This window comes from Eufriesea mexicana, unplaced genomic scaffold, assembly GCF_001483705.2.
Source record: "Eufriesea mexicana isolate 0111107269 unplaced genomic scaffold, ASM148370v2 scaffold54, whole genome shotgun sequence".
NCBI lineage: Eukaryota > Metazoa > Arthropoda > Insecta > Hymenoptera > Apidae > Eufriesea > Eufriesea mexicana.
The window spans coordinates 48,068-72,834 of NW_016908236.1; the positions used below are offsets into that span (position 1 = coordinate 48,068).

General features: G+C 41.0%; 1 protein-coding gene across 1 annotated transcript; it reads left to right on the forward strand.

Moving 5' to 3' along the window:
- Nucleotides 1–349: 349 nt before the first annotated feature.
- Nucleotides 350–24,710, forward strand: LOC108554625 (uncharacterized). Its single transcript, XM_017909963.1, is given in 5 exon segments — nt 350–356; nt 1,941–1,994; nt 1,997–2,060; nt 3,782–3,922; nt 24,303–24,710. Coding segments are annotated over 5 exon segments (330 nt in total). The 3' UTR covers nt 24,367–24,710.
- The last annotated feature ends 57 nt before the right edge of the window (nt 24,711–24,767 follow it).

Sequence of the window (24,767 nt, forward strand, 5' to 3'; positions counted from 1 at the left end):
GGTACAACAGATTTCTACATTATCTATCGCTGTTGTAGCAGACCACGGAGTGCATTTGAAATCTTAAGTACACATCATTTGCGCATGTGTAGATCAAACGATTCATAAATTCGTGTTTCAAACTGACAATTTACTCTATCGAAAAATGTATTAAAACAATAAAATACGACAATAAAATAAAAACGTTGTACGATTCATTGACGAAAAAAAGAAGATAAAGGTTATGAAACTTCGTACGCAATATTCGTAGAGTTATTGGTAAATATATAGTTGTTTGCAAATATGCGAAACAAACTATTCTTCTTTGTTTACATATATTAGAGAATGTAATTTTCGTAAGTTGGTAGGTATGCCTGGTAAGAGAGTGTGGAATCCTCGAGTTGGTATGAGTGTGTAATGTTTGATTGTCTGGTTTGTAACGGAAAGAAAGACAGAGTGAACACGTGCGTCGCAAGAAACGGAAGCCCCAGCATGTGCAAAAAAATTGAGTTAACAAAGAGTTGCGGCTTCCTTATCCATCACTTAAATAACGTAATTTTGATTTAATTTTTTCCCTTCCTCACATTTTACTTTCGTTAATCAAATAAACGTAATCGTTAATCTAAGTGGCGTCGATTCTACCTGGATCCTATTAAACACGAAAAGAATAACAACAAGAATTATGTAACCTTGAAAAAAAAAAGTAAATAAAAATCACACCATAAACAAATTAATCTAAGACTTTTGTATCACGTGACCTTCATCGAGAGAAACGTAAGAAATAAACGTTACTACGATACATTGAAAAAAAAAGACCTGTATAAAGCAACAAAAAATGTTAAAAACAAGTTTCTACAAATACCTACGGAACAACGTGCACACTGACAACACACATATCTATTTTCCCCTCCACACAGAAGCATGCCAGCCTCAGTACTTCGAGACGACCCATCAAAACTTAACCTATCAGCACTGCTCTCCACCAAAGTGGGCGTTTCGACCGTAATTTCCAATCACTGTGACAAAGGGTATTCATTGCCATTCGGAATAGTTTGGGGAATAGTCGAAAGGCTGGTCCAACCGACCGCACTTTTAATCACTTTACGCTTTGAACGTTCCTGAATAAACGTCCACCGATATTGGCGGAAACCAGACGGCCGAAGGAGGGGCTTGCGCGTGGCAGAGTACGGTACTGATGTTAGTTAAGGGCTCCGCACGAACGGCGGCGCATGAGTCGGATTCCCGTCGAGACACGAGGAGGGTACTAGTATTTCCACGACGCTTCTACGTCCGTGACCCGTGGCGAAGTCGGCGCTCGATTACGATCGGATCAATACCAGCTGACTCGTTCGTCAGAATGTCGGTGTGCGTTCTGTTATTGCGTTTCTGAGGGCTGCCTCGTACCGAGTGTTCTCTCGCCATCAGTCGCGAATCGGTCCGTGTGTGCGGAGGCGATACGAGAGGCGGCCAGAGTACGAATTGCGGAACACGCGAGCACAGTTGAGAGGTAAATGCGCTATGCGCGTTGGAATGTAACGTGTGCGCGGTGGTGGTGAGGGTCGTGGTGTTTTGAAAGGACACGTTTACCCACGTGGAACACGGTGCCAGTTTTCGGCGTGACTCGGCAACTCGTCTGCGAGACGAAACGTATGCGGATGGGCGAGAAAGGGAAAGAAGAGTCTATGAGAGACGGGATGAGAAACAAAAGAGGACACTTGAGCCGACGTCGTAGCGGAGACAGAAGGAGGCAGACGGAGAGAGGTAGAGAGTGAGAGAGAGAGGGAGAGAAAGAGGAGAATAGAGACGGAAAAGGAGAGACGGAGATAGAAGGAGCGGGGAAAAGATAGAATAAAGACGCGAGGACGGCAGAAGTTGACTGTTGTTCGATCGCGAAAACACGTGGGGAGCGACGCGGGAGTTCCCCCGTGTCGACGAACGTTCTATTGCCCGCTAAACGGCAGGATTCGTCGCGGGAGAATCTCTCGTATCGTATCTTGACGATCGATCGTTTCTCGGCATGCGGCGAAGGTGCACGAGAAACGCTGGAAAACGGCATCCTGTCACACGAATATGCGCGAATGGTAAACGATGCTGCGCATGCGAGCGTGTAGAGTTTCATATGGTGGCGGTAGGTGCGTGGCTCGTTTCTCTCGCGGCCCGGGGGCCCTGTCGGTGACCGGAAAACAAACGGCCGAGGTCGGGGCCGAAGTCCTCCGTGCAAAACGCGCACGCTGGACACGCGCAACAACCGATGAAACAAACAAATGCCCTATACAGTATGGAGCCGTGTGTTGTGTGTCTGACGCGACGCTTTTACCCTCTTGCGCTTGCCTCTGGCGCGTGACGTAATCCATTCAAGCGCTTACTACGCAATACGGGACGCGGGCAGCAGCAACAGTCTTTCTTTCTCTAGCACACGCTCTCTCTCGCTCTCCTTCTTTCTTTCTCCGACCTCTACCTTTCTCTTTTTCTAGCCCAACCGGTGCACTCGGTTCGTCCCTCTTCCTCGCACCCCCCTCCCACCCAACGAGCAACCCTTCTTTTTCTTATCACTCGATAATGGCGACGGGAAAGAAAACGGTCTCATGTCGTGCGTCGCAATTATAGTTTCCTACCGACCGGTTCCTCCTCCTTACGTCCACTCTTCGTGAAACTCCGTGTACGTGTCTCTCCCTACCTTTTGTCTCTGGCACGTGTCCCGACGTGTTCTCCGTTTTTCTCCGTCTCGAGTTTATCAGCCGTCGCGCACATATTCCGCCGTCCGGAAAATTCAACGGTCGCGCATTTCGGAACACGGAATTTCGCGCTAGTGTCCACCCTTTCTCTACCCCCTCCCTTCCAAAGTTCCCCTACCGGCCGTCGAGTTTTCTTTCTTAGCGCTGCAAGTGAATTACGCGTTCTCGCACGATCGAACGCGTCGAGTCGCGTTTGTTGTGTCGCGTATAGCACACGCGTGTCTTTGAACGCGTCGCGCGTGAATACCGTCGAGTTTACGGTGTCGCATTTAAAAAAGCAACCCGAGGCGTGCCAGTGACGATAACATGGTCGCCTTGAACGGTGTCTAGTGTACTCGTTCGGTTCGTCACGTTTGTTGTTCGCCGTGAATCCGTACCACTGTCGCGCGATTTAAACGGCCGTGCGATAAACCGTTTCGAAAATCCTATTTGCGGGAAATACTTAACGGCTGGACGGTGACCTCTGTTGGTACTGCGAGACGAAATTCTTTTCGGTTTCCGAACGTGTTCCATCGAGGTGCGTATCAACAACCTGTTCGAAGGTGGGATAAAGTAAACAAGCGGCGCGTGGACCGCGCAGAGGCTGCGGCGGTGGTGGTGTCTCGGTGCTTTAACCTTCGGGGAGTGGTTCTTTGTCTTTCCTTCCTCTTCGGCCGTTCTTTTATTTCACCGGGTCCGCGGTGCTAACTACGCATTAGAAGCGGCCACGAATCATCGCGTCTGTCGAAGGAGCGTGCGCGCGCGCACGTAGCCTTTGTCCTAAATAATTCGTGGCGCGCAGTGTCGGAAGGAAAAGGACGGAATTTCGTGGTGTATCGAGCAAACGCGTGTCTCTTATGAAATCTCCCGAAGCCTTGAGAAAGTTCCGGCTAAGCGACGACGTAGAAAAAGAGAATTAGCCTGTGGTCGCGTGTTTTGTAATCGGTCGCGTTACACGACACATCGATCCAACTACTTTCCTGCGCGCATATACACCTCTATATATATATACGTGCGTGTGTGTACGTGTAGAAATTGTTTACATACTTTTTCCTCACTTTACGCCTGTTTTCGTTATTTATGCACAGTGATTTTGGACTATCGGCATGCCGAGTAATGTGGGACACACGGCAGTGGTGCTCCGTTAGTGATTGTGTTATCGACGTGTCATCATCATCGTCATCATCGAGGACGAACGACGTGCATCCACTCTGCGGCCAGGAATGTACGTATCTATGAGACACGTAAGTATTGGCGCGTGAAAAGTTCGAGCACGTTCCTTAGCCGGTGATTCGAACGGTTTCCGCGATAATTGCGCGCAACAAGCGACCGTGTCCCATACCCGCTCCAATTGCGTGTCGGCCAAAGTGTGTCGAAGAGAATGTTATTTGTTCCCCGGCGTCTAGACACTGATTTTTTCCACCAAAGGTGCTTAGATAATCATTCCATTAAATATTTCGGTTGCGGGAATTAATTCCTTCGAGGTTAGTTTCGTATACGTATTTGGATGGGCAGCAGGATTTGAACTGCGTATGCGTGTGAGAAAAAGTCGATCACTAGAACGTGCGAAATAAATAGAACAAAATAGTAGTGGATCAGTGGATCAGCAGATAGAAGATTTTGTTTCCAGCTCAGTTGAATCGTATTTAATCGATTTTATCGGTATATACGACTATCTAAAATGGAAACTGGATTTTTCACTGTAGCTATAAGACGAGAGAATGGTAACTAGATTAATAAAAAAATTTGTTGAGACTGATTATACGTAGTTTAGGAGCAAGAATGTTATAGTACAATCTCGTCGAAAAGGAAGTAAAAAGTAGGTTAAGAGGCCTGAATAGAAATTTATCCTAATTTTTTCGCTTTTTTAAATAACGTTTTTCCGCAAGAAGGCAACGGGTTTCGTCAGGCACGAGATACATCTGTCACGTGCTGGCAAGGAAGCGTTGAATTCTAACCTTAAAACACTTGTATCGCGCGCGCGGTATCACGTGAACAATGTTTTGTCTCTGCTGCTCCGTGCCGACATGTTTTTTGCACGCGTGGAAGAAGTTCGCGCGCGCACACGCTATGCTCTACCACGTGTGCGTAGAAAACACATTGTGTATACTGCTTGCCGTGACATTCGATTAGTCGGAAGCGATTGAACGCAAATAAGCGAGCACCCGCGCGCGTGCGATTCGCGGAACGGGAGATGGCGGATGCGCGCCGAGCTTCGTAGCCCGAACTGCGTTCGTAAATCGTGGTAACGTTAATTACGCGTAAACAGACTGCGAACGATTAATCGAATAACCGACAGAACGATTGTTGCGGTAAACGAACGCTGGTAAACAAGATCCATTAATTAATCAATTATGCAACGAAATTATTACGGACGAGTGTGCACACTGATAACGGAGATCGTAAAATTTTAAACGAAAGATATTGAACGTGCGACTGCGTTAAATTAATGCTGCACGATAAATTACATTAAGTGCTCGTTCAATTTGGACGATTGGGAGGATAAAAGAATGGCGGTTCGCGCGTACGATTGTTAATCTCGTTAAATTGTTTATGGCACTCGTTTCGTTGCGCGGCGAGAAATGAAAAGACACGTGACCGTGCGTTAAAAAGCTAAACACGATTTACGAGAATCGTAACTGATCGAGAAAATATAGTGACGCAACGATACTCCGTGACTATGATTATCTTGGGGCTACAGCCGTCGGTAGGTAGAGCTATCTCGTAAACAAAATTCTTATCGCGAATCGTCCTACCGAGCACCGTATCCTAGCTGCCAGAATTCGATTCGAGCGCGAAACAAACATGGCCGACTAACCTGAAACGCGATCTATCACACGCGAATACAGCGGCCTGTGACGACAGGCCGGAGAGGGAAAAAGGCACGCGAAATTTCGGTCATCGGAAACAACACTGTGGCAAAATGGTTACGTAATCCGAAGATAATAGAGTGACTCGCCTGTTTGGCAAATGTTGCTGTCACGCCGCGTTCAGCCAAGCTCTTTCCCGTGTATTTTCGATTGTAAACACAAAACATGGACTTGAGTCGTTACGTCCGATCGTCCCCATTATCTCGGCCTCTGGTAATCGGTCTTTGGTCTAAAAATAACGGCGACGTGTTGCGAACGGTGAAAAAGAAACACAGGCGTACCAACTCGGCAGCGTCCCGGAACTCGATAACGATCGCGAGAAAAGCATCGTGACGGTGAGAACGAAAACGACGCGACGTAGTTGCTCCGCGTGCCTGTCACCGTCGCGTCGACGAGTCGATCTCGTTAGTATCGTAACTCGACACGCGTAGTGGGGGGCGCTATTTGGGTGGGTAACGTATAACGACTCCGTCGGTAAAACTATCGGACCGCAGGTGAAGACGATAAAGGTTCGTTTCTAACGGGAGACGCAGTAACGTTTACGTAACGCGAACTGATTCAAAGGATTTGACGCAACGATTGTGACACACGTAACGGATACCTTGCCGTGATAACGTTATCGCTGCCTCCGTGATGCAATTTCCTCGGCTTTCATTAATCTTAATCGCTTCGTTTCTTTTATGAATGAAAAATAAATATACAATGCGTCTCAAAAAATATTCCGTTCGTCTCTTATATTTATTTATATTATATATACATATAATATTTTTATGACGTGGATTTTATAACCGTTGATATATCGAATAAAGAAAAATTGTAGTTCCGAGAGTATGGTCGCGTTCTCATAGCTTCGCGACTTTGCTCCCAGTCTGTAGTACGTGTGGTATTCGCGTTATCAGGCGGCCGCCACTGGTAACGAACTAATCGGCTCGAAAACGAAAGTGGCGCAGTGGAAATATCCATTCGCCGTACTGTTCCGTGTTCGTCCGGTGGAAAAGTGGAAATTTCCTCGCATGGAGGCCGTGGCTGTAGCCGGTCATCTAAGGAGGCCGCGGTTTCCATGGAAAAGGAAATTGTGACGTTCAAGGACGGCGAAAATGGCGGTCAATTATCGTTGTGGCGCGCTCCGTATGATCAACGTCGCCGCGGGGTACTAGCAAGTTCGATTCGAATCGCTCTAATTCTTACCACACGAAACGCGTACTCGACGAATGAAAATGCTCGAACTTGACGGAATTATTAGAAGGATATATCGGTCTTCTTAGTACGCGTAAGATGGATCGAATTAAGGTAGAGTAGCTGTATGTAGGTCGGAAGCAATCGAGAGAGCCGTTTGGAATTTCGTGACGAATTGGTACAGGTGGAGAGAATTGAGGTCGCTTCGAGATCTGTCTGCAAGAGTAGAATCGAAATCGAGGAATTTTTTTTGGAATTCAATTCTCATGCTAACATCTTTCAAAAATTGTTTGAGGAATGTGACTCGAAAATGGATTTATTCCTAATTATAACAGGCCTGTGTTGACTTTCTTTAGTCTCCATATAGAAAACATAGTTCTTCGTGTACTAACTTCATTTGTTAGAAGTATATCTTATTAATTAGGAAAACATACAATTAGAATGAAGTTACGAGTAATGTACTCAATTTTTGACTATGGGTTAGTCAAAATACAGTGTCAAATGTGACTTGGACTGTGAAAAGTTAAAATTGGGCGTTCCTTTTTTGATGCACCCTGTATAAATGATCAAAGTACCTGTTTTCAAGATAGCCTTGAATTGGTATCTTTTATTTTATTTTCTTCTGTTTATCGCGATATCGAAGGTAAGGTACTTTTCTGAAGATTTTTCAGACAAAGGATGTCTCTTCGTCGTCCTATCCAAGAAACCGAGTGTGTAGAGCTGGCGAGAGCGACACGTTCTCTAGCCTGGCTGAGCATCGCAATGCGGAAAAACCGTGTAACGGTAAACACGTCTTATTTCGAACTCTTCTCAGACGCAACTGTTAAAGGAAAATCTACATTCCAGCGACTAAAAAACGAACGATCGAAATGCCCTTGGTATCTTTACCTATTTCTCGTGATTTTCGACGCAGGATACCTTCCTCATCTACTTTCCTCGTTCCACGTTGTTTTCATACTTTGCATACCGTCTGTTTCTGAAATAGATGGTCAGGCTTGAGGTACAGATTAAAGACAGTTGAAGACAAGAGGTGTACGACTCAAACAAATTCTTCAAGACTGGCAACCATTTCATTCTAGTAATTTTTATGTCGAAATTTGACATCAGAACTACACGGGGATCAAAATGTCTTGTTTGATTTGCTAAAAACATGCAGTTGCTTTTGGTCAGACTAATATTGTATACACATTCTGTTCTAATTACGTGTACCTTTTTTTTATTTTTATTACACCGGTTTAATTAGTATCGATGATGTACACGATGGTGGGCATCGGAATATAATTCTGGTGTTAAATCATGTTCCGTGATCAAAAACAACCGATATATTCCTAAAATGTATTCTCAGACCCAGTGCAACCCTCTCCCTTGTCCTAAACCCAAGCTCCCCGCCTATCTCTTCATCTACAGGTCAGAATGAATCAGACCGTGCGTCGTGGTTAAATAAAATCGACCGAAAAGGACACACACGTCACGAACACGTGGCCATATAAGCCCGAGAGAGGAATCTATTGGCTCGTAAACAACGTCTTGGACGTCCTCGAAGCGTTCTGTCGGTGCGTAAGACGCACGGGCTGAACGAAGAAGGAGAGACATAGATGGGGCCGTGATCTTCTGACACGCGCAATTTGGAACGGCGCAGAAGCGACGCGTGGGCCGTTACTGGAACTTCCTGAAAACATTTTCTCACGGTGCCGATTGCGCCACCACTTGGACGTCTCCGATCGGTCCCATAACCTAAAAGCTACATTGAAAATAGACCCGTGGATAGATCCAGCACGAGACAGTGCTGCCATCTTCTCTTCTTCTTACTTTACCGTCATTGTTCACGGAAATAGTACTAGAAGGTAGCAACAACCAAGATGGCTATTCCACTCGTAGCAACGATTTTGCCCGGGGACACGGAGCAATTTCCAAAAGTCATTAACCCCTGATACGGGAACATTTAACCGGCCTACTATTGTGAGGCCCGATGATCATTCAAATTGGCAGTCCGGTTATGTAGATGTACCCGCGTGTATTACTCGAAATCTTTTCCACGGGAGCGCGTCTGTCCTCTTTTGGATGCCGCCTGTTGCTCCTCTTTCTGGCCCCAGACGTGGTCTCACGGTGGGGGAAACGTCCTGAGTCGATCGTAAGATTTTTCTTCGTTCTTTTTATCGATTCTAACAGGTCGTTGTTTTGTTTTCGTGGGTGTTAATAGCTCGTGTAAGCTGGTATTGTTCCGGTATTGAAAGCTGGAGCAGACGGGAGCGGTGAAAGTTGATCGACGTAGTGGGGAGACTCCAGTCGTGGGGATAGTGATTTAATGGTTGACTAACTTCGATGAAAGCATTTCTCCGGCGATGCGTCTCTTTTTTCGCCATATTCCTCCGTCGTAATGACAGCAAAATGGCCCTTTCACGCCTCCGTCAACGAAGGTGCGAATTTATGTTTCCTCTTGTATCGGGATGGACGAATATTTCTATATTTGACACTGTATCTAGTTGAATGATTGGCAGATGGAAAAATAGAGTTCCAAGAGATTACGCGTGTACCAGAAAGAAAAACAAATCTCAAAGTTAGGTAACTAAAACCACGACGTCGAACCTAACCTCTATGGGGCTACGTGGGATGTGTATTATGAGAAATTTTGGATCGAAAGTTTAAAAATGTTTAATTCAGACCATGATAGATTAACTCGGAAGCCTAACTGGAGCCTTCTGCTTTTACGAGCGAAAATGAAAATCGATCGCGTCGCTCCCCCTTTTTCATAATTTACCATTTTATGTACTGTCATATCACGTACATCAGCGTATGGTGAAAGCACACCGTCGTATTAAAAGTGACGTTTGAATCATTCGCCCTGGTCACGTGATGTCCCGCGTCATTTCGAACAGTATATTAAGCGTTGGGGTGGGGGTAAACGGGCGCCATTTTCGTCGATCGATCGTCGCGTGTTATTCGAGGACTCAATATTACCCGTTTCCTACGTTCTTCGTTCTCGTCCATACTTCGTTGGACTCTTGTAAGCTCTGAGTAATATATCTCATAATGCATAAAAGAAATCTAAACCAGGGACGTAGAACTCGCGTAGGGACATGGGCCACGAAGTTCATATTATTTAAAATAAAACTTCTTAACGAGGAAGAAAATTGTCATTTAAGTATATCTATATTTATTTTATTTTTTTTTTAAATTCTGTGGTATTATTTCAGTGAAATTAATTTCGACATTCGATCGGCATTGCGAGGAGCCGAGAAGTGCGCGTTTGGCAGCACTGGCGTACACCATGACGACGCACAGTGGCGAAATGATGCAATTTTTGGCCCCGCGATTCCCTTTCCCCGGTTGATTGTTCAACCGGTGACTCGGTCCGCAATCACGCAAATGAGATTTCTCTATCGTCATCGTCCCGTTTGCCGCACGGTGAGCGTTGTTTACGCGCGTGAATATAATTTGCGCTTCTAGAAATAATCCGCCATTATCTCTCGGTTGCACTCGTCTTCGTTTCGCGCCTCGCTAACCGGCCGTGTCCCCGTTTCGAGATAGACCCGAAAGAATTTTCCGCCAGCAGGCTTTCCTCTTGCGTGTCTTTCTTTTCCTTTCCTCTTTCTTTTTTCGTCCTGACACGGGCGATGGAAGCGACTTCTTCTCGATCTTTTGAATTTTAAATCGGGGGAACGGGAAAAAGTGACATCGAGCGGGAGTAATTTCTAAAGTATTATACCGATACGACGGTGTGTGTGTATTTCGTTTATATTAATATACGTAATATAATCGGTATTAATGATATTAATAATGTCATTAACCTTTCTTTTCTGTTATTTCTTTCGAAAATTTTTTTATCAACACGGCTAATGTTCTTAATAGCTTTTATCAGTGTCACTAAGACACGTCACACAGAGTATCAGTGATATCGTTGTTATCATCGCTACCAAAATATCGATAAAACTGGTATCTAGCATTCATAATATTTGGATACTACTGCTAGTGTCAGTGGAAACGCGTAACGATACTACTTTAATGCGGTAATACCGCAGTACCGATGGAACAGACCAGTTGCTCGAATACCTGAAAATGTTAAATAGCTCGCAAGTATCCAGTACCAATCTAGTCAGTGATATTAAGCGACCAGTATCGCCATAAGTGCAGCAGCGTGGCCGAAGACGCTAACGAGCCTTACGTCCGATCCGCAACGCAACACTTGGAATACGTAATTTCGCGCAGTGTTGCGATAGTAAAATACCGTGTGTATCATCGTGTGGCAAGCTGTAGTTACGACTAAACCTAATTATATCGTTACGAACGCGAGCATTTCGCCCGGTGGTCACTGGTTCGCCGCATGTTACACCATGACGCGTTTTTGTTTCCCTGCAAACTAATTATCATTACCCGTTGACTATCAGCCATCGAACATTGTTTCCAATTTCATCCGGCAGTTTTAATTACACCGATATTACGCGCGGGCTCGATGATACCGGCCAAATTAATTGCTTAATCAATCCGTACCTTGCTCGTCCAGTTAATTACCGAGTATTACACGTTTGTTATGACCGGCTTTGTAATTCGCCGATTCGTACACTGTTGCCTTCGCTATTATTATCGTCACGCTGTTATCAGGATAATATCGGATTCTCGAATCGGCCATTTTTCTAACAGCGGCCATTACTCGATTGAAAACGAAATTAATTGGTATCTCATTATTGGGCGAAATTTTGGTCCCTATTAATAATTTCCGAATAAATAGACTATTCACGAAGCAGGATCGAAGAGATTAACTCTATTTTTCGAATTTTTTGAAAATTTTCGGCGCCAAAATTGTCGAGTGTTGTTTACAATTTTATGTACGCGATAGATATTCATTTTTCGTGTCTTGGAGTTAATAGATTTGATAAATAAGTAGTTCGTGTAATATATAGGGGATTTTTCAATGAATTTAGGTTAGCTCTGTCTTACTATTACATCGTTATACTACTGTATTTGAAGTTTTTCTCCCAAAGATTGTAAATATCTGCGAATTTTCATTTGCCCACGAGTCGTGGCGATGGTGAATTATATTCGAGGTAATTTCGTATACTATATGCTCTGTTGCTGATAAAATCGTGAATTATTCGTCGTCGACCGTGCACCGACGACGAATAGCGCGAAGTAAAAACAAAATGGTCGCGGCGAAGAATGTTCCGGGCGGATTCTCGAGCTGGAAAGTTTCGGCACGAGGTTACAACGTCATGTCCATCTAATTATGGTCCGGTTAACATAACGCTTCGCTCGTGAGTCAGCTGTTGACGTTCTTTCAAACGGTTTTGCTCTAGCAACGCCGTTCCTATCTCTCTTTCTATTTCTTACGTTCCTTTCCCGCCTTCGTCGACGACAGCGGAAAGTCGTTGACTGGTGCAGAAATCGTAAAAGCTGGTAGACTCGTAAACATATATCTATATATATCTTGCATCCTATGAAATATTTCGTTTTTATTCCCTACTCCTTGATATCGTTGTTGCGTCGATACGCGCGACCGGAAGTGTGTTACGTGAGAAAACAATGTCCGCCATGGCGGTGCGAGACTTTTCGTTACGTGCCACGAAACACGTCTCCTTTAAAGGCAATCTTCTCTCCTTTTCCACCTATTTTTCCTACTCCTTTGTTCTATTTTATTTTTATATTTATTTTTATTTCGAGTAGAGTACTTTCGCGGTGAAAGAATCTGTTTCCGCTTATCTTGAGGCTAGTTTACTTAATTTCCCCGTGATTCGAATGAATTTTCGGAGAATTGTTGAATTTCTGGAGAATTCCTGAAAAATTTCTGGGGAATTCTTGAGAAATTTCTAGAGAATTTCTGGAAAATTTCTGGGTAATTCTTGCAAAGCACAGTAGGGATTGTAATCTGTAAAAACCGGGATTCGAGGACTTCGTTGGAGCGTTTGAACCAAAAATCGAAAGGTTTCGAGCTTTTGCATAGATTTGGAATGAGTAATTAATCGCGATTGGAGAATTCTACGTGTTTCTATGGTTAAAGTAGAAACGCTGAAATTCGATCGGATTTGTATAAGTTGTATAAGAATCGCTTCATGGTGCTTATGTTACGATTCTACACGCGAGATTGCATCATCCGAAGGCAGGCTTGGATCGTTTCCTACGTTTGTAGATCGAAGTACGAGAGATAGCATCGATCGAATTAATTAGCCACGACGCGAAGATATTCGGAGACCTGGCGAACCGTTATCCCGACGTGTTCGTTAAAACCCGGCAAATTAAGTACCCAGAGGGGTTCAAGGTGGCGCTAATCCCTGCTCGTGGTTCGCAGGATTAAATTAACGTGCCGCTTGTTACGCGACTTGGGAACGAACCGCGGATATCCCGGCTAGGGTTAACCACGGGAAAAATCCTGCGATCACGAAACGAACTTTATCAACATCGAGAAATCTGCGACATTATGATTTACCGTGTGTTTGTTCCCATAAAACTGTATTTGGTTACCTCGCTTGGTATAATTCGCGGGATCATTAGCGTGAATAATTCTTGCTCGCCTATCTCATTTTTTTTTCTAATTCTATGACTTTATTAACGATAAATTTACCGATTTATGTACGTGCTTATATTCCCGTTGAACTAGTTAAATGTTAGGTTTATAAATAAAGAGTGTATTTTTTAGAATGGAGTGCAGATAATGGTTGCGAGTCGTAAACGAAATGGTATAATTTCTGAATAACTATAGGAGGAATTAGATTCTAGAAATTAAAAATTAATTATGGAAATTAATTCCTATAATTGAAATAAAAAGTGTACTTTTTAGAACGGAGTGCAGATAATGGTTGCAAGTCGTAAACGAATGGTATAATTTCTGAATAATTGTAGGAGGAATTAGTTTCTAAAAATTAAAAATTAATTATGGAAATTAATTCCAATAATTGAAATAAAAGGTGTATTTTTTAGAACGGAGTGCAGGTAATGGTTGAGAGTGGTAAACGAATGGTATAGATTTTAAATAACTATAGGAGGGATTAATTTCTTTATTTTAGTTTTGAGTGAGGCTAAAACAATTTTTACCGTGCCTGTTTTCGTGTTCTCTGTTTCTATTTGATATTCTTACGTAATTTTGTTGGTAATTTTATATTTTGTATTTTTATACCTCGATGATATCGGCTTTATCTTCTAAATAGCAGGAATAAATACATACAGCGATATTAATCTTTGATCGATTATCGATCGGTACACGAGTCCAAAGTTGCAGAATTTTCACCTATTTTAACGTGGTGTTTTTTTATAAAGCATCAATTTTTAGCCGATCTCATTCACCTGTCTACGTAATAGAATTTTACGTTCTGTGGTATAACACAAGTATGCTTTATACTTTGGTACTTCGTGCTAATCTGCCTGCTTTAATGCTAATGAATTCATTCCATAAAGGATAAAAAGTACAAATAGCCTCGGATCTTCGCCATTACAACTTCCAACCAATTCCAGATTAATTGCATCCACGGAAATAAGAAAATAAAAAATTCTACGAAATTATACATATGTATATCTTTTTATCTATTTTAATATCGGTAAATTTATTTCATAAACGATACGAAAGAAAAGAAAAATACCTTTGAATATTCCAGATTGAGATATCAATCTTTAACCAATTCTAAATTGATTTCTTCCACGAAAAAATCCACATTACGAAAAAATAAAAATTCCTAAATTTTTCATCTATCTCAATATCAGTGAATTTATTCCATAAACGATACGAAAGAAAAGAAAAATACTTTTGAATATTCCAGATTGAGATATCAATCTTTAACCAATTCTAAATTGATTTCTTCCACGAAAAAATCCACATTACAAAAAAGTAAAAATTCCTAAATTTTTCATCGATCTCAATATCAGTGAATTTATTCTATAAAGAATACGGAAGGAAAGAAAAATATTTTTGAATTTTCGCGATTGGAATATCAATTTTTAATCAATTCCAAATTAATCTCAGCCACGAAAGAATCCACGTTACAACAAAATGAAAAATTCTACAATAAAATACACACACACTTCACCTTTTCATTCCTATCTTAACACATTGTTGACCGATGACGAATTAACTTGTCATTGCACTTGCATTATCTGTTTCAATTTACGAAGCCCAGGTCGATATAGAATTACAAAATAATAGCCGATGATATGACATAGTTTCTGTGTAAAATTGCCGCTCATCAAAGTGTTAATACCGATGAATCCACCTTACAAATAATATTTCCATAAACAATAAGAAATAAAAATCAGGTATTCGCGTTTGCGACACGAGCCTGTAAAACCGATTCCAGATCGATCGGATCCACAATTCTAGATCTACAATTCCACGGAAATTTACAATTCTACCAAAATTTACAATTCCACAAAATAATACATGTATTCGTGTCAAGCGATGGTCGAGCGAAGGTCGTAAAGCACAGTCCACTGGAAATCGGTATCGAATCCCGACTCTGGTACTCGAGATTTCGCTAGCCTCAAAATCTCGCATAATTCAAACGACAAGTGCAGGAAAGTTGGAAATCGGTGCAGACGAGCCAAAACTTACTAGCAAACGACAGTTCACTGCCTCTCTGTTCACTGAAAATACATACACGAACTCACACGCGGTTGGATGCGATGACGAAACCGTTTCCGCGCAGCTATGTCGGCCCTGGGTACTCCGACTGGCATACTTTTCGTGCTAGGAACCAAGCTTTGCTGCCAAGCTGCCTCGACGCGTTAATTAACTTTGCAACTTGTCGTCGGACGCGTCGATGAACGTTGAACCTTTTATTTTCAGCGCGGCCGGGACAGCCTTTTGCTTTGATATCGTTTCTTTCGACCCCCGGCTCTTTCTGCGACGTTTCATACCGAGTTCCAAGCGTTCGTGCCGCGAATATTATTAATACGTCCATCGCTGATAGAATTTTCATTAGCTGCTTAGCGCTGACCAAACGTTCCGCGAGGTTTGTCGCGAAAATGCGCGGGAAAATTTCGCGCGCGCTTTCCGCGCGTGCACGCGATATCAACGCTACAACTACGCAACAATCCGGTGAAAAAGACTGGTTTCTAGGAATTTTCCTTCCTACCATTACTAGAAACATGTACCTGCTTTTAAAAATAGATTAGTGTCGTATTCAGATAAAACTGTTATTAATATATTGACTTATCTTCGTGGTGACACTGAAATTACTGTTATTTGTCTCTGCTATTTATAATTTAGGTAGTTAGCGAAATTGCTTTTAAGGCCTTTTAACAATAGGTTTACGCATAGTCATTCTACCTATTTCTTAACGGACACCCGTTAAATTAATGGAAATTGCATATTTGTGTTGTTAGTATTAACTGACCTAATGTGGGTTAATTAAATCTGGTAATGTAGTATAATAACCTACATAACTTAGCACTGAAATCGTGATATGCTGATAGATTTGTTGGGAAATTTCTATTTGCTTGGAAATATTTTGCAACCCGGGTTCTATGCGAATTATTGTAGAAAATTTTGAAATGCTTCAAATTGCGAATTTCTTCGTGATATGATTATGGGTTGTTTTATAAAAGTAATTGACATTTATTTTTATGCGAGTAAAGATTTTTGGGAAATTTATTTTTGCTTGGAAATATTTTGGAACGCGGGTTCTATGCGAATTATTATAGAAAATTTTGTAATTCTGCAAATTGCGAATCTTTTCATGATGTGGTTATGAATTGTTTTATAAAAGTAATTATGATATTTATTTTTGTGCGAATAAAGCATTTGAGAAATTTATTTTTGCTTGGAAATATTTTGGAACGCGAGTTCTATGCGAATTATTGCAGAAAGTTTTGTAATTCTGCGAATTGTGAATTTCTTGGTGATGTGGTTATAGATTTTTAATTTCTATGGCCGTGGTGTTTAGTCTGTATTCCGTATTTGTTAAATTTCGTGATTTATTATATTTCGTGGTGTATATTTGTAGTAAAAATGTTATTGGTTGACTGAAGTTTGAGCTGGATATTTTAGAATATTTTTTAAGCTAGGAATTATAATTCGATTTGTCGCTCAAATTGGTTCAACAGGTTTGCTCAAAAAGTGAATAGCGAATAGAGTCGATAGTACGCGTTATTTCTGAAGTACGAGGTTATTAGAAGTCGCAAGGTGCTCAAAATAATTTGAGGGTCGTTCGCAAATAGAGCATCTAATATTGTCAGTGCTACCTGAACCATGCAAGTGTTTGGTAAAAATCTACACGAAGTTAAATGTATCTCGTTTTTCATACGTATTCTTCAATATTATTACCTAATTCTCATTTCGAGCTGGATAAAACAATTTAACTTCTCAATAATTATTTAACAGCAAAAAATCTCTATGTAGAATACCAGAACACTCGAGATAATTATCTAAACGAGTATTTCATGGAAAGCCATAAATATTCCTATTTTTAAATTTCCCTTTTATTCCTAGATTAATTGCAGACTCGACGGTCTCAAAATACAAAATTTTTAAGTAAACAATGATTTTTAAATCTCTCTCTCGTCCCTCAAATTTATGAATTCAAAACTCTCGAAATAAGAAATATTAAAAAACCAGAAGCACGAGGTTTTAAAGGTCTGAAAACATAATTTTTAAATAAAAATTAATTCCATTTATAATTCTTTCTTTTATCCCCAAAGTTTATTGATTTAAAGGTACCGAAATGAGAAATGTTAAATGACCAAAAGCCCCAGGTTTTAAAGGCCCGAAATTATTTCTAATTAAAAAATAATTCCATTTTCCAATCTTTCTCTCACCTCTCAAATTTCCAAACTGTGAAAGGTCTCAAAATAGGAAATGTTAAATAGCCAAAAGCACGATACGTGAAAAATCCAAAAACATAAAATTTTGTTAAGATGAAAAATAATTCCATTTTAAAATTTTTCTTTCATCCCTAAAATTTTCAAACTGAAAGGTCCGAAAATAAGAAATATTAAATGGCCGCAAGCACGAAGCTTTAAAGGTCTGAAAACACGCGAAACTCGATTCAATTTTTTTTTTCTTTTTCTTACGAAACTTGACGCGTTTCTTGGGGAAACGATACAGGAATTACTCGCGCCGTGTAGATCACGTATCGTAACGAATTCCACCACAGAGTGGGCGATAATAAGAAACGAGGGCCCAGGCATGAGCCAATCCGCTGCTTATCAGCCCGTTATCGCTGCCACCGTCAACTTATGAATGGGCGGAATCGTGCCAGTTCGTACGATTTCGAGTTCTTTCATAGTCCAGCTTTTCGTAAGAATTAATTATGAGCACGAAAGGCATCGACCCTTTATCTCCCAACATTTCCCCGTTTCTCAACCGGCTTTCGATTATCTCGCGCGGACAATAATCACAAGTTTCCAAACTTCTCCTATTCGCTTATTTTTCAGCTTTGCTGTATATCTCCTTGTTTACCGCTTTCCGTAATTTACCTCGGAATGTTTTTATTACCTCGCTGCATAAATATCGCCTGCCACGTCGTTTTAACGGACAGACACGTTCGGTGACGTGTCTTCGGCACATTAGGGATTTTTTGACACGTGACAGATGAGATGTCAAAGGGAAAAATATCGGTTTAAATATGGATAAAGCTCTTGACAGATTTTTAAAAAGAATTTTACGACACGATTAATAATTTTTCCTATTTTTATAATTGGTTGATTTTCAAATAATAATTATTCAATATTAGGTTCTATTCGTTCAATTGCTCAAATAATTTCATTTGAAATCAGGTTATTTTTTATATTAATAGACAGTGGGAATAGGATAGCGAAGATAGTGGGAAGCGAATAATTTATTCTAGACTGATTTATTTGAGTGAATTCAACTATCGATGGTGATATCTACTATTAATAATTAGATTGAGTATAACAATAAAATAAGAAGAAAGAAGAATAAATTCAAATTGCATACATGGGACATTACGTAATTTCCAAATAAGAGAAGTACCATAAATAATAAAGAATACCTGAATCTGAACAATCACGAGTCCTTTTTCAAAAATCGAATACTTGAGCTAGCAGGTAGATTATTGTTTTGAAAATATCGTCGACTTTATGGCAGAAAATCTACGAATTACTATGTTTATTATTATTACTATGCTTCTCTAATGGAAAGATCGTCGAGTGCAAAGGGTTAACAAAACGATTGTTCATAAAGAATATATTACATAACATTAAAATACAAATATTTAGTTCGTTGTTATTTATATTTTTTTGAAGTATGGTACTTTTTGAAACTTTTTAATCCTCCCACGTGTAAAAATGGCTTCCTGTCGCAAGTTTCACAGAAGTGGACTGTTGTTCGCCTTCCACCTTTTATTTTTGGATTTCAACATAGTGGGTAGTCATGTTTGCCTCGAGGATCTACCATTAGTATATGTAATTTATCATCTAAATAAAACTGCTTCCTACTAATTCGTTTTATTAACTGTACGAAGTGTCACGCCAGTGGTGACTTAAGAGTTTTAGGGAAAAATAGTCTTGTCACGCCAATGGCGAGCTCACAGTGCGAAGGGTTAAATGTAATATTAATATAATATAAAATTTAAACAATATTAAGTATAATATTATATTTATATATACTTGGAGCAACCAATAGGAGTATATATATCTTACATACAGGGTGTCCCAAAAAACGTATACACACTTTAACACTTTATTCTTTTTAATTTATATTAATTTATTGTAATATAAATATAATTTATTTATAATCACGCAAAGTGTGTATACATTTTGTTGCAACATTCTGTATATATATAGAGAGGGATAATTGAAAATATTGTAAATATTCGTTTGCTGCAGAAGTCATCTACTAACATTTTGAATTATCTACATATTTCGTATAATTAGTTAAACATCGATGTCTAATTGATCGTTTGAAAATTGCAATCTTTGGTCAAACGAGATCAATCAGACTCGATAAAGCTACAAGGGATCGTTGCAACGGATCCTGCGCGTGCCTATAGTACTCTCAATTATCGTGATTTATTTCGAAAGGAAGCTGGAGCAATTTTTCCAATTAATTAATTGTCTTCGCTCCATCGAAATTCTCCGATGGCAGGGATTATTGGCCGGTAACGAAGAGAACGAAGTGGCTTGCATACCATGGCAATGACTCGATAACGAACTCCATGTTTCCTCTTGTCACTCGGACTTCCAGAGCCGCCATGCTGCTTGCTGCAATATTTTTTACCGTGTCACCTTCTGTCCGTAGCAAATTTTTCAATCGTCGTGTTACTTTCTTCCAGGCAACATTGTCCATGATCCTCTCGTTTCATCGCACAGTGTTGCGGCCCTCGCTGTCAAAGTTTATCTCCTTGCTCGTGCTCTTTTTCTTCATATTCCTGCATGGCAAGGGCTCTCGCGAAGTCCTTAATTTCTGATCAAGAGAATTTCATTTGCAACGCTCTCTTTGTAGATGAGAAACGAGTTTTTAAACGAGGATCATGCGCTCTCAGACTCGGGGCTTTTTAATATTAGAACCCCTCATCTGCAATTTCTAACTAAATTTATCGTACATCGTGTAATTGAATATTCTAAAATCCCTTAGAGGATTCATCGGAATAGGAGCAGGGATATATTTATGTAATTAAATGTTTAAATAATCAACGAGTTTTACCCGAGGTAGCAATTTCAAGTGCTAGCTACTTGCTATAGTACCTGTTGAAAAGATAAGTTCAGTTATACAAAAATCAATGTAGGATATAAGGTGCGAATAAATCGTTTATAGGGCCTAGATTTCGAGAATGAATGTGTATATAAACAGTAGATAAGAATTGGGAATTTAGACGAATTGCGTCATACCCTCTTGACACTCTGTCATGAGTCGGTCAGTGGCTCTAGAGAAGCATTCGAAGATAGATATATACCTTCCTCGGGTAATGAAAGAATTAACAGAGAATATATATATTACAATTATTTTACAGTTATAAATTCAAGATACCAATTTTAGAGAAAATAAAAATGAGAATAAAAATTCCGAGACCAGTCATTTCGACTAATGCATATCAAAAATTAGAGTCCCATGAATACATTCTCCGAGTTGTGATAGTAAGTTCATCATGCGAACGAGAATTTTCAAAGTTTGTGGAGCCTTTATCACTCGAGACTCAACTAATTAGCCATTACAGCTCGTTCAATAAATTCCCTACCCAACAACTGAAACCCGTTTACCTCCACCTAAGTAGCAAACTTATCGCCTTTCCAAGCAATCCTGGATACCACTGACAACCAAATCGAACGATCGGTTCCTCCCGGTGGTAACAACGCGTCTCTGGTTATCTGGATGAAAACAAACGGAATAATTTCTACATGTCGTGGTATCCTCTTCGCGCCAGAATACTCCCAGCCGTAAATTCCGATTTCCAAGCGACAAAGAAGCGGATATCACGGCCGATATCGACAGGAGACGGAGGTTTGGCCGCAGAAAACTCGTTCCCTGTGGTGTAACATAATTATACTTGTCACGTAAACATAAATGAACCGTGCAAAACCACGGTAACTATGTTGCGTACGGGAGTCAAGCCTCTCTTCGTGGTATTTGCATACGCGTGCAGCAAAATGCCATTTTATCCGAGAACATGGCCGGCTATTTAATGAACCTGCAAGGGAAAACGCGTTTGATCGTTGCACCATTTTCTTCCTTTCTCCGTACTTCGGAAATGTATACCGATGGAATTCCTGTAAATTTCGAAAATTCCACGAAGCGGGATCGCAATGGTCCAGTCTTCGTCAGTTTTTATTTTTATATCCCTTCTGTTGCTTAGTCTTCGTCAATTTTTATCTTTATATCCCTTCTGTTGCTTCTTCTTCCTCTGCATCTGCTGCGTATACTTGCTCCTTTTTCTTTTCTTTTGTATCCTTTTTCTTCAACCTGGTCTTCAGTCCGGAACCAACCAGAAGTATCTTCACCAACGGGTTTGAAGCTTCGCCACCCACCCACACGTTGCACGGCGATGCATCTGCGTGGTTGCACTTTTGAAGTAGAGGCGGGGTTATAGATCCGCAGCGATGATTTATAGCCTTGCAGCTTTATGCACTAGATTACGGGATGCGTTTGCGAAGTTATTTGCATCGCACAATGGAAGGATGAACCTCGGAACAGTTGGCCTTTTCGATTTCTTGTCCAAGATTGAGGTTATGTACGGAATGTCGAAGACCGCGATGGCCAGATTGCGGGATTCGTTTGTTGCTTTATTTATTGTACAGCGCGCATCGGTCCAATGAACCTTAAAAATATTTTATTTTTTAAATCTCTCGACCAGAGTCGAGGTTATGTTCGAAATTTCGAAGATAGCGATGATCAAATTACGGGTTATATTTATAGGCTCATTTTCATTCCATAAAGGTGCAGTGAACCTTAAAAATATTTAATTTCCTTAATTTTTCGTCGAGTGTTGAGGTTATGTTCGAAATTACAAAAATTACAGGTTATATTTATAGGCTCATTTACATTCCACAATAGTGCAATAAACCTTAAAAATATTTAGTTTCCTTAATCCTTCATTAAGTGTTGAGGTTATGTTCGAAACTTCAAAAATTGCAGGTTATATTTATAGGCTCATTTACATTTCATAATAGTGCAATGAACCTTAAAAATATTTAGTTTCCTTAATTTTTCGTCGAAGATTGAGGTTATGTTCGATATTTCAAAGGTCGCGACGATCAAATTGCAAGTTATATTTATAGACTCATTTACATTTCATAATTGGTACGGTGAACCTTAAAAATATTTAGTCTTCTTAGTTTTTGGTCCAAGATTGAGGTTATGTTCAAAATATCAAAGACCGTGCTGATCAAATTGCGGATTATATTTATAGGTTTATTTACATTTTATAATAGTGCAATGAACCTTAAAAATATTTAGTTTTCTTAATCTCTCTTCGAGGTTTAAACCTTGGAAATATTTAATTCCTCGAGATTCCTTCTCGCGGATAAAGTACCAGAGAAAATATCCGAGAAGATTGTAGAAGTCATGTTGCAGAGATTTATTTGCATCGCACAGTGGAGGGATGAACCTTGAGAATATTTGGTTCTTTTTGGGTTTCTCGGTAGAAGTGAAAGTCCTGTCCAAAAAATGAAAGGCCATGAACGTCACGTCACAGGATACGACTGTAGATTTATTTATGTTCCCCAGTGGTGTAATGAACTTTAAAAATATTTCGTTTTCCCTGTTTCTTGGTGCGGATGGAGCCCCCATTCGAAATATTAAAGGTCACCGAAGTCAGGTTGCAGATTTATCTGCATCTCGTAACCGTGCGGTGCACCTTAAAAACACTTCGTCTTTCGCGTTCCTTATCGAAGGTGGAGAACCTGTCTAAGGTACCGAACAATGTTGCGAAAGTCACGCGGTAAATTGTACTTGCAAATTTATTTCCATTCCTTCGATACCCTTAGCGAGATGATCCATGAAACCAATCACTTTCCTTTCTCCTTATCATGAGCGAAAGTCACATTCGCGATATCGAAGACCACGAAATTGAGTCGCGTCTGACATATTCCTGCATCCGTGGGAAGAAGAATGGGGGAACAGTGAACCCGAAAAAATAAAAATTCCTCGATTCTTTCGCGTTTCTTGGCAAAGGTAATAGACCTAATCAAAGTATCAAAGGAGACCGTGAAAGACAGGTTGCAGGTTTATTTTGTGCCCCGTAACAGTGAGATGTGCTTGAAAGATCTTGGACTTTTTGGACTTCTCGTCAAGGCCGGGGGTCCTGTTCAAAATATCAAAGAAAACCGCGAAGATCACGGCACGCTTTGGCTGCTTATACCAATTTTACGGGTCCTGCTGTATCCTGGCAACAAAGTGGCACTCGCATGGTTGCTTGCTGCATCATGAATATGCAAGTTTCTTGTTCCCTTATTTCTTTTTCTCCCTTTCTTTTTCTCTTTCGCTCCCTGTTTTTTCGACCGTTCGTGAAAGCTGTTTATTATTGACCGACTCTTGTTCAGGTGTTCGGCACCTTCTCTTACAACTTTGTTATATTAAGTGCACAAGTGCCTTGTCATTATCGGTCATTTTATCAACTTTCCTTAATTATTTCTTAATTCGGCGATTATGCCTCGCAAAGAAAGCAAGAAATGCCTAATTTTAATGTCGAGATCGGCGATGACACGCGATGTCTTCGCGAAATCTTAGTAATTAGCTTGCACGCACTCGGTGCACCCTGAATCTTAAATACAGCGGTGTCTTCGTATGTAACGTAATTTTAGAAATAATTCCATGTCTCGGACTTTCACTTAGATCCGGGACTCGTACCATTCTCTGCTCGGGTACGCAAGACACGATAAATCTAGCCGACACGCGAGTACCAGGATACACAAAATGGAGCCCTGTGCCACTCGCGGCTGACAAAGGAATAGAGGAAAGATAGGGATTTCGGGGGTCAGAGAATCCTCGGTCGCGAATACGTGAGAAAATGCGCGACAGTGTTATAAATAGGCCGGTGTAGCTTCTTAAAGGGTTAAGTGGTCGATTAGTCACATGCCTCTCCGGCGACGAACGCCATTCGCGAAAGAACGCTCGAATAGTCATCAGAGATTCCCTGAACCGGACATAGTCATCCAACTAGTCACATCTGGCCTGTTCGATTGCTTGCAGGCGTCGCATTGGTGGAGCTATGAGGGGTGGGAAATTCTTCATCTTCAATAAGAAGCTTCTTTGAGCAGCGTCTCGCGAGGATCCTCAGCCTCGAGAAGGGCTCCGGGAAAAAGAAAAATCAAGCTGATTCGGTCAACGTACTCGAAGATCCTCTACCGAGTGGATCTTCCTTGTGAAAAATTCATCATACCCTGATCCGAGCTCTGAGAAGAGCCTTGAGGCCGATTCTAGAAGGCTGGAAGATCAAGGATCGCGGTTTCCAAGCGACCAGGAAGGGAGCATGAAGCTGGAGGATCCGCAAACGAGGTCGTCGAGCAGCCATTAAAAGCAGGCAGCAGCTGTGACCGCAGTTCATCGTGCTGGTTAATCGTTTGCACAAGGTAGAAAGTCGAAATCGTCACGGAACTATATTACATAGCCCGGAACACCTGAGTCACGATTCTCGCTAGAAGGATACTCGGATGT